This window comes from Bombus huntii, chromosome 10 (genome assembly GCF_024542735.1).
Source record: "Bombus huntii isolate Logan2020A chromosome 10, iyBomHunt1.1, whole genome shotgun sequence".
NCBI lineage: Eukaryota > Metazoa > Arthropoda > Insecta > Hymenoptera > Apidae > Bombus > Bombus huntii.
The window spans coordinates 13272752-13284768 of NC_066247.1; the positions used below are offsets into that span (position 1 = coordinate 13272752).

The 12017-nt window shown below is 35.5% G+C and overlaps 1 protein-coding gene across 1 annotated transcript in view; it reads left to right on the forward strand.

The window, feature by feature from the left end:
* Positions 1-12017, forward strand: part of LOC126870427 (cadherin-89D) — a 37565-nt gene that overhangs the window by 3836 nt on the left and 21712 nt on the right. Inside the window, exons 2-3 of the mRNA XM_050628134.1 lie at positions 689-841; positions 11817-11947. Of these exons, the coding sequence (XP_050484091.1) occupies positions 739-841; positions 11817-11947 (234 nt within the window). The 5' untranslated portion in view covers positions 689-738. The remainder of the gene's footprint in view (positions 1-688; positions 842-11816; positions 11948-12017) is intronic.

Below are 12017 nucleotides of genomic sequence, written 5' to 3' on the forward strand. Positions count from 1 at the left end.
ACACCGTAGTCCGTGTCCAATTTACACAATTTCACCGCGGGAACAATTACACGATCCTACCGCGCGAATGTATTACGCCGGTGCTTTCTCTTTAACTTGAACTTAATTGCACGGTGAACACCGAGAACCTGGTCGCTTCCCTCTCGACGTTGGTACGCTCCTAGTCTAGGTTACATCGTTTTCTAGCTATCTGACCAGCATAGTCCATCCAACGATATCTCGCCACGTGTCTCTAAAACTTGACCCATTCAAGCATTCCTAACATTCGCCCCATCCACACATCTATAGCACTTGAAACGCAGTCATTCGCAACGCATAACCGCCCAAAATGCACAGCAATATATAAGCGATATAAGCGATATATAAAAGATAAATGCCACGATACTGATCATTCTCTTTTCCTTATTTCCCCGCTGCATCGTTGAAAAGGCTACACCTTTCGTTATAAATGCGAAGAAGACTCCCTTCCACCAGCGATCACAAGCCTAATTGCTCTACGGAACGTCCGATTCCCCCGGTCGCAACAAAAGACGCCAAGATAATTCAGGTGCAGCCGTCTTTTCCAAGCGAGCAATCGTGATCGTGTACATCGAGCGAACGTTGCATCTTTAGTGTGATCGGCGAAGATGCAACGTCATAGAGCTCGACAGTGTGTGCCAGATGACGAATCATCGTGAATAATTTGCAGACATGCACGAGGGTAAGCTGTGACCAAGCTGAAGAAGAAGAGGACCAAACATGATGCGATCAGGGGAAAAGCTTCCTTCGATTTCGTCGGTACTCCGCTGGTTTACCTTGGCGACGTTCCTGGTGGTCGTCGACCGTCTTGATCTTGCGACAGGTATGTTAAACAATATTTCATGGCCGCGTGTGTTTTAGAACGGTGGTTCTCAAACAGTATGTTGTGTCACGCCACAATGTTGAGAATTATAGTAGTGTAGGATTGTATAATAATTCAAAGGGTTACAAAGATTTAATAGACTAATATTTAACAAAATCGAACTTTCTCGAAGTTATCCAGAAGTATCCTATTAAACCAGATATAAAATTACAATAGTCATTTGTGCTTGAAATGTTCCGAAACTTGAGAATATCGGTGCAACGATAAGACAGCGTAGAATCGCCAAATAAAAGTCATATTGTATTCGGCACACGATATTTAATTCAACAGATTCGCCGCACCATTCTGACCGATATAATTTAGTTCTCGGGGATGGGATTTTATCTGTACTCTTGAACGCTGTACGACCAAGTTTCTGTAGAAATCTACGTGCAAGCTTTTATCACGTAATATTCTGTCACTGCGGATAACAAACAACCCCGTTATTTCTCTCGAATGTAATATTATTTCTACAATATATTATAGTATCGATGGACGCCAATGTTGCTCTTTAATACGATTTAACTGGTCGATGATATTTCATATTATTGAATTATTATGCACTTTTAAGAAATATTCGTTTTTAGATAAATATCTATTACTAATGAAAATTTAACGCGTCGTTACTGTTTAAATAATTATCCGAAGATTTATAAAATAGCTGAATACAAAATTTGCTAATAGAAGAATAAGTTTATAGCAAGATTGCACGTTTCTTTTTAACATACCGAACTTTTTATCGTGCAAAGTAGTTTTGAATAAATACTGTTCTCACATATGAAATAACCAAATTTTTTTACGCTTTGAACTTGGCCTTCGAGAGGCGCTGGAATTTAAACCAAAACGAAGCAGACTTGATCAAACATATCGCAACTTTTCATTCATCTGAGACTCTCTCCAACCAACCGAGTTATTAAAGCGGAAAGAACAGTTCGTAACTTGGCAACCGTTCTTGCTCTCCAATAAAGAAAACGAAAAATAACAACTGTTCGTAACGTCGATTCCTTGTTCACGCATAACACGAGGAGGAAGAGAGAGAGAGAGAGAGGAAGAGAAAATAATAAAAATATTCTGTGCGGTGTATGATTTTTTTCACGCGTAAAGTGCAAGGCGAATGCACCTAGATAAATCTATTCCTGACCTACTATCGCCCGCGACACTTTGAGAAACGCTGTTCCTTCGCTAAAATGGATCGTTGATTCTCATCGTTACCATTTCAGATCGTGAGATCGAGGTCTCGTTCGTATTGAAACTGCAATTTGATGCTCGTTAATGAACCTTCACCTATGCTTTGATCGTGTGCAAATGAATTAATTAAATCGGTGCTTGGTTGGGTTTGGCATATTAGCCTAGTCGATTTTAGGATCGAAAATGAAAAATACGGAAGAAAAGTGAATTGTTGGGTATTTAGCTAGTTGCTAGATATCGTTGCCATTTTGCGCCGTCTATTCCAATTATTCGTTTCGATTATTTAGGTAAATTACACTACAGATTAGTTTTCTGGGATTTCACTTCTTTTTGTCTTGTAATGTTGCTATATGTTCTCTTTGTAAATTTTTTTTTTAATAACGTGTCTTTTTCAATGTCATTCTGTTCCAAGTTTTGGTTCAGTGAGACGTATTTTTGTTTGATATATTATTCCTTCCTGCGCTCTATAGAAATAATCTCTTTGACAGCACTCCAAAAGTAAAAGTTTCCTACTTTCTTAGTGTTCGTGTGTTCATGCTCTTCACCTCGGCGCTTTTAATTATTTTCACGGCGTATTCATGTATTCGTACATACATACGAATGCTGAGGTCATGCCTACTCATATATACAGTGTCGGAAAAAATTCAAGGTTTTATAGAGATGTTTACAAGATATTTGTAAGAGCGCGGGAACGAAAAGTATTTTGATAAAAATTCTTTTTCCCCAATAACGCGAGAAATAAAATTGTACTTTTTTGTATCATGAATTTATACGTTAATTTAACGAAAAGTATTATACGAATTTATATCAATAATTTCCCAAATCAGAATTACGTCGGATCATGTCTTATCTATTAGAAAACAAAGTTTTTATGGGATTCAAGATTTACAGATTAAGATAAAATTTTAACGTTTCAGGATTAAGTTAGGACAAGCATTCGCTATAAAATAACCAGATAAAAGTTACATCGATCGATTGATTCTTCTTTTAAAAACATTTACCCCGAGAAAATTATCCGCAAATCCTCTTAGATGTCGTATTTTAAATGTAGATGATCGAGGCCGCAACGGATCTTCAGTCGCGAGCGTAACGAGTGTTTAGTTCCGCCTTCGGCTCCGGAATTTCGAGCTGTCCTTTTTCATCCTCGGATTAACGGGGACATTCTCGAAGGGAAGGAGACGGGAAGGGCTGGAATTCAACTGACAATATACTGTTGCATAAACTGACGGATCTATTTAAATATACGTACACTGGCGCAACTTTGAGATCAGCTTTCGGAAAATTCGAGAAGGACCGTTTTCTCGTTGTGACTTTAAGTTTTATACTGCGTCCATTTACAAACAAAATTCTCGAGAAAGTTTGACTACCCTAATGATTTTTGTAAATGGAACAACTATAGTTCTGCAATGTGTGTGTGTACCTAAATATGTATGTATATTACACGTATATACATTTTCGTAATCAAAGAGGTATGGCGAGGATACAGGAACACTGATCAAATAGAAATCTGAAAATATCTATCCATTGGATTTTAGTGCTTGGCAGTGTAGTTCAAGGAAATACAAAATCGATTCTAGACACTTGGATAACGTCTCTCGTTAGTTGTTTGCTAGGTCAAATATTCTGAAATACTATGTACCGCATATTACACTAGTTTACTACTGTGTCTCTTCCAGAAGGGAATAATTCTACATTTTCATTTTCTTAGTTTCTATCAATTTTTTTATTATTTCTAATCGTTCCTCGTTGAACAAGAAATTGTCAAATTCTATGATTTTTTATGTACATACGTAGAGGTATATTATAAGCAGGTATATTAAACTTTGTATTTCTTCTCGCTTTGTCAAAATAGTAGCTTTTAAATTACAATAACACGATTCTATGCAACCAGCTTTATTAGTCCAACAGAAAGTATCACAGCGTGGGCGGAACCCTGCAGTTTATATCCATGCATTTTCTTCAATGGCTGTTTTATACAGCACTTAAAGCAATTAGGCAAAACACATTTTTAATTAAAACAAGCGGATGAAACTTTGCGATGACGAAAATATTAATGTAATAACTTTTTCCATAGAAACGTATTAGTGTGTTAAGAAACTTTCTCGTCAAATGTTTCGTTTAATGGTTAGGTTTTATTTTTAATATAAAACATCGTATCGTTAAAATAAACTTGACTATGATTAAAAAGATCGTTATCTAGTATTTGGTCTTCTAGTATGTAGTATCTGGTATTTAACCCGATCATTAATTTTCGAAGTAATTACATTTTCTTCATCGTTCCTTGACCTCCTCAAACTATGCATTTGCTATGACAGACTATAAAACGACGGGTTACACGCATCGCGAAGATCGAGGTATTACTTAACACACTTTTCATTTTATAGAAAGGTACGAATGATGAAGTGAAATATGATTTCTCAGTACCCGTTTATATACAACAGATGAAGGAAAATTAATAATAATATACACCTGAAATATTACTTTCGATTCAATCGCACTTCAAGAAGTTAGAAGAACAAATATTAAATCGATAATTTTACAAAAATAATATTTCACTGAAATAGATATGAAACAGATATTCGTTCCTTTAAATAATCATACGATAATCGACTTCAAATATTTATTCGCTATTTACCTTTACATAGACTTTCCTTCCCGAGTTTGGACGAATTTCTGATTTCACGTTATATCACTGCCTTCGATTATCATTTCGTTTTTAAAATCTTCACTTCGCTTCAAATACAATCCATAAAGAGATTTTGAATACCTATTTCGCAAAAATAAATATATTTCATTTTTCCAAACGATCAAACGCCAATCATTAAAGATCTTTATCGTCCACAAAGAAGATTCTCGACCTAATCTTCTTCCCAGCGAGCCAAACGAAATCAATTTATTCTGGAAACAAGCAAACGTAATCCGCCAACACACATTCTCCAGTACATTATTTTATGGTCCGAGCGTTCGTATAGAAGGATAATCGAGATGGCGAATTTTTAAGCATAGTAGAGTTTAGCTTGGGCAGGAGCACCCTAAAACATAACAACGACGATGAAGAACTTCTGGGACATATGGACGGTGATGTATGAGCAATGAGCATGTCCAGCGATATTCGCTGGTGTCCGCGATGTCGAAGCGATGGAAGTGCGGAAACGTGCAAAAAGCTGGCCGACCTTGTCCCACTTCCTGGGAAGCTTTAGGGAACGAGCTTACTTGTGTAAATGCTACACAACATATGCACCAGCCGCGGCCGGTAGCGCACAACCGAGTCATTTCGTTATGTAATCGTTTCGTTATGTGTACCGGCCGTTTCAGAATTGTCGCCGTTTGTAGTTGAAGTGTTTCGATGTTGCCACCGGTAAGGGACAATCTGTTCCCTGTTACGTGCAACTTAATTGACGCTAGAGACACGATTTTGGATTTTAATTCTCATACACAGATTCTCCTCTTTCGCAGATGTTTTTAAAGGAGGTGTCTTTTTAGATCTTTTAATGGATTTTGGTTTACTTTAAAAAACGTCGGATGGGATTTTTGAAACGTTAAATTCTATATGAAATATCTGTTTGAACATTTCAGATTCTTTGGATCGTATCAAAAAGTATATAATAATAAAATCAATTAACAGGTTCCGATCACTAATAATAGACAAGTCTTCAGACGAAAATTCTACTTTACGAAGAACTGACATTTCGATGGTACGTGATTCAAAGTTCATTTTTATAGAGAATTGGAGCAACATTTCTTTTAATGGGGACACATCTATCTATAGAATATCTGAAGCCTGAGTATCATTATATAAAAATAATGGCGCTGATAATGGAAAAATAATGACTCTATAAATCTTTAATTTTATATCGACAAATTAGAATATATTTAATCTTTTATCCTATTCACTTTTCTATGAACTTACCAAGAAGATAATTCTAGGTAATAATTGTATTATTAGCCTGGACATTTTCTCAGGTATGAAGAAAATATAAATTTAGCTGGCACAAATAAATATTTAAAAACGATACGTCAACTACTTATCTCGATCTATGTTGAAGCAAAATTAGGATGTACGAAACGAAGTTACCGAGAAAGGAAATATCTTAAGCACTTAGGAATATTTATGCGAAATTTTACATATCCGATCTTCTGATTAATTAAACAGTTTCCTAAAAATGGAATCGAATTTTCAAACTTCAATATGCTTTTAATAATGCGCAATTCAAATATATCTAAGTATATATGTATGTCATAGCGTACATATTTTGCTATGAATTTTACAGCACTTACATCAATACACAAATATCGTGAAATATTTTTGTAACTTTAACATAGTTTATTGCATCGAGTTAATTTAAAATGTCCGGATTTTTATAAACAGTACTATAATACTTAAGTACACGATTAACGATCAATTTAAAAAAAGACGAATGATTTAATTTTACAAGTTCATTTACCACAAAGAAACAACATAATTAATGAAATATAATTTATAATTCCAAGATAGACTTTAAAAAGTAATGTTGATAACATTGCTCCTTTTCTTTACCTCCCAATTTTGCAGTTGACAAATGTAACTTCCGAGTAGTTCGTATAAGTACGTACGTAATTTCAGATCTCTGAATAGTAATAATATCGTGACATTTTTCTGTCTTCCTAAAAGTACTCAAAGTTACAATCTAAACGTTTGAACCACTCTATACAAGCGTATCATATACATGAAAATATATAAATACACGATATGGCTGTTCATATATTGCGGTATCCAGTGGAGAACGCGCCTCCGACGTTCCATCTTGCCGCCTCTGAAAACTAATTCTGCCCGAATCGACTCGTGGCAGGAAGACAAAAGCGTGGTTCTAGAAAGAGAAGAAAGAGAAGGGAAGAGACAAACGCGGAAAGAAAGAGATCGCGAGAACAAGGAAAGGAAGAAAACAGGAAAAGAGTGGAAGGAAAACGAACGACGGTTGAACAAGATAGAAGTAGAGAGAACCTTTGGAACAGAAAGATAGTTCCTCTGTCTATTTGAGGTCCTTAAAGAGCGCGCTTCCAAGTGATTTGACGGTTCCTACGGGCGGAATTTTGCGGATTATGCACGGTTCGAAACTTTTTCCGGATGATCGATGAAAAGAATCGAGTAACGATTGCTTCCACTAACGAACCTAATTCGGCTTTCGCCGAGCTTAGCCGCGCGTTTTCGTCAGTTCGATCGCTTCTGGCTTTCGTTTCTGGGAACGAATCCCCAATCTGACCGAAGGAGTATTTTCAAATTTGTGATTGGAGTACTTTTTAATTCGATTTTCTGATCTAAAAGAAATTCATTTATATTATATTGGTAACTTGTTTCGACTGGAATTTTCAATCGAATCAAACGTACCTGTACAATAACGCAATAACAGTACAAGACGTTTGTGACGTACGATCGATAATCGTGACTGGAAAAACCTGAAAAGAATTGATCGACCGTGTACCGCGATGCGTGTCCGAGTGCGAGTATTAGCTTCGAATGGAGCATGTGATCGGGTGAAAGTACTTTGCAATACATATATTCTCGGGGAACACCTGCGAAGATATAGAAACGCCGACAACGCGAATAACGAACCTTTAGCTCGAGAAACATGCAAATAATAATGATCGAACCTGGCTCGTTTATTTGCGCTGAAAATAAAAAAAGTGACTTTTCGGTTATAATTTTCATTTCCAGTTCTGTCAGATCGTTTCACATTTTCGTCGCATTTTCATTATTTATTTCCAAAGAAATATAATTTCGAGTTCTCAGGTTGATATTATCCGAGACTGACTGAAAAAACTGCGGAAGACACCGGACAATATCGTGTAAGATGGCCAGATTGACGCGATGATCGCAGCCCCGAATAAATTAAGATAAAATCTGGCACGGTGGGACGCGAACTTCCTCCTGCTTGCCAGTGTATCGTCCCTCCGATCTTTCCCCTTTCGCAGTCGGAAACAATGTTTTACGCTGGCGTCCAGTCTGGAGCGAGCTAATTAGTCGGCTTGCTGGCGAACTGGATTCAACGCATCCACTTGAAATATAAATACCGCGCTTTGTACGTCCACGTGAACGAAAGCGCGATACCGCCGCCAGGGTTTCACGCAGTTAAACATTTCTGCAGTTTGTAATCGGAGAAAACGAACGATAGAAATTAATCCGTATATTATGGTTTTTAACTTGTATTAATGTAAATAATATCCAATTAGGGAGCCTAGATATTCACTTGTAAAGCGTGGCATATTTAATGCTTCTATTTTGATACTCGACTTTTTATTCTTTTAAACATAATTTTGTTGAAAAATTTCAATCATTCTACTTCATCAATTAGCTACATAGAAATGCAGCTTACTTAATAAAAGAAGTTTATTTAATAATAAATTGATATTTATCTTTCGACCATGAGTAGCTCTGAAAATATTGCTAACGATACGTGTATAAGTATATTCGTAATAAATTAAAGAAAAATTCGGCTCCTCGCCATTTGTCCAAAAACTAATCTTCTCGTTTGGAAAAAAATTTGTAACCAATTTTTGTACGCAGATTTGCACGAGACTTAGTTTCTTGTAGAAAAGAACTTGACCCTCTTTCCAAGACTGACGAGCATACATTTTTTACTCCTTTTCTTTTCACCTTGTGCCACGTTCGTACAAGTTTCACACTTCGTATGTAATTGATTTGCACTCAATCGATGAGATAACGACTTACACAATTATTATTGAATAACTATAGTCACCGTTGAACGCTAGAGCATAAACAACGAGGCATGTAAGAAAGATAGAAGAGCCTATTAACATAATTAGTACGGTTGCAAGTAATTACCACATTTAACTTTTCAATATAAGATTAGATATAAGAATATTTTATTCACGATAAGTATTGAATAGGTCGTAAAGTGTTCCACGTTTTCTTTCTTGCGTTTCAAAGAATGGAATTGAGGCGTAATATAACACGCGATTAAAGCATAAAATTTAAATAAATCTATATTTGAAATATAAAGAATTCCTTCTTCAAGGAAATAAAGAGATACCTGTGTGATCGAAATCATAACACACAGTGCATTTCACGTTAATATCCTTAATTCTTGGCAAGGATAGAATGTTCATCAAAATAAAAAATTGTTATATTAACTAATTGATAGATTAACTCGACTAGATTCGCTATTTTCGACTAGATTCGATATTTGTTTCATAGAAAAAAAGAAAAAAGGATGGAAGGAGGAAGAGAAGAAAAATCCAGTTACACAGGATTAAGTTATCAATTCTCTGTCAAACATCGGGCAAGAAACGTGTCATTACCTTTTACCCTCGTAAGAAAAACTTCAATGATCTTCTCGAGACATTCTACGAAGACGAAAGACTGGATGAGTTTCTAGAGTCTACAGTTTAGAATCTACACGGATAACCGACGACCTTTCGGACGCTTCCTGGACGGCAAGAAAACTTGATTACGTTGCCTCGCGTTATGGTACATTGAACCTATCCTCGAGAAATGACGGCCGTAGCACATTCGATTTTGTCGAGAAAGGCGGCAAAAACCACGTTATCGAACAAGGCGCGATTTTTTTCCTCGATGGAAAAATGTCGTGGACTTGTTCTCGCTCGTGCTCGACAGTCGCCGACATTTGCAACAAAATGCAGGCGCCGATTTGAAGGAAACGCGTGCCATTTAATTGCAACTGCGCAACGCTTGTAACATGCGTTGGTGGCGAGTTTCGTAACGTTGATAGTATCGTAAAAGTAGAGCTGTTCCAGGGTAACTTTGAATTTGGATTCTTCGTATTTTTTGTAATTTTGGTTTGTTCGTCTTTTTAGGACGATTTGTTCTTGCGGTTACTGTGTTAAATTGTTGCATAATAAATATCGTTTCGAGATATGTAAATGGTACCAATGGGCAATCTAACTTGTTTTAGAACGTAAATTTGTATTCAGAGTACGAACCCTCTGAACCGCGTAATATCTTTTTTTCAACTGTGTTGGATCGTTGTATAATAATTTATCTATTTATTGATTTATGGATTGATATGAAAATGAAAATACGAAAAACACGTAAACAAAGGCAGGCTTACGGGATGAAACTTAGAATATATTGGAGGAGAAACTGGGAATGGATAATGTATTTCTAAAGAATTCAATATTTATGGAATCAAATATTCTCAGATTAGGTTTCGTTTTCGAGAAATCAGGTTGCGAAAGTATTAACGCGAGGAAATTTCATTTATATTTAACATGCGAATATAAACGCTAGGATAAATATTAGAAACTCAACGAATTTGGTTTATTCATAATCTTTGATAAACCTTTAGAATCCTAGTAACTGAAACACCAAGTTTTCAAATTCATATTAAGTCTCAGACACGATTTCTGTACAGATTGTTTTATTGTTTCGCCTAGTAAACTTATTAGCACGTAAACATATTTATGCACGAGTTTTACATTAACGAGCAAGCTCTATTTAATTACTTTCTCGCTGCATTTACTATGCATCACGTGTTTTTAGTTCTTAATGAAGCATTATATAATCAAGCATTATGTATAAATAAGCAAATACTGTAAAGCATATGCAACGTGAAACTTGTTACTTCGGTTTCTTATAGCGTAACATAATTTTCAAAGCTCGACATTTCGATCTTATAACGAATTAACAGCAATTATCAACTAAAGAACAATAATTATTTTTCAAACCGTTCATTTATTTCAGTTTGTTCGTTAATATATAAAGTTACTTATACGTAAACCTATAAAATTTGAAATGAACGTCTTAGAAGTGATAAAATTAGAACTACCTTGGGTATAAGAAAGTCCCTTTTCCAGCAGCGTATGTACTTCTAAAAAATGGAAAAATTAGATCAAGTTGTAAGGTGTAACGCGTCAAACCTGTCCGCCACGGTCCATGAGCTTTAATCATGATAATGATCGATAGCCAAATTAACCGTATCAACATGCAAATTCCGTCGACGTCCTTTCACTTGCTCAAATGGACTTTATATTTTCCAGAGTTTTCGTACGAAACGTGTTACTATTACTAATATAGATAGGTACAAACGGTGTCATTTCGTGTTCGGCGATTAACATTTTCGATGTGAACATTTGGTTTATTGGAAGTAAAAAGAATCGTAACGGATAGGCAAGGAAAAAGTAAAACATTTATAGGAATCAGTCGCAGGAAATGGGAAAGTACGATTGGGAATTACTGTTAGAAAGTATTTGATTAGTTCTGGGTTCCTATTTTAAACCGTGAAAACGGATACTTAAATATTACTCTACACATTGTCGCGAATTGGGTTAAGATATTCGTGGTTTATAAAATATTTCCTAATCTCGGCAAGACTGTTGATGGTTTCACTAAATTATCGTCCAATAGTAAACTATAGAAGATGATATCTATCGTGGTAAATGAACATCAAAAATTGTTATAATATGTATGTATATAATGTGTATCAAAATATTACAATTTACGTAAAATTCTGTTAAATATTGTATCTATAAAATTTCCTGTTCTGTCTCTTATTTATTTTTAAAATTACCGTTGCTTTCTACTTGCAATTGAAATTCAATCGACATCAGTGTTAATAATTTTATTACACTCCGCATATTAGCGAAGCATAATCGTATTTATAGCTACAAGTAAATAGGAAAATCTGAAATCCTAATGATTTCCAACAAAACTTCATTGAAAGAATCATGAAAATCATTTATTTCAAATCGAATTATCAATAATTTATTCATTGCCTGTTACGTATGTTTACAGGGTGCCAGTTTTATCCAATAGGAGAGTATCTGAAGTTTGTCAGAGTACCGGAAAATCTGGCTAAAGGCACGGAAATTCTATCGCTAGAAGCTCACCCGAGAAATCATATTTCAATAATGCCAGTCGATAAAGTAAGCATTTCATTTTTACCTTTTGTTTAATTCATCGATCGTATCAACTTCTTGATTGTATAATATGTCG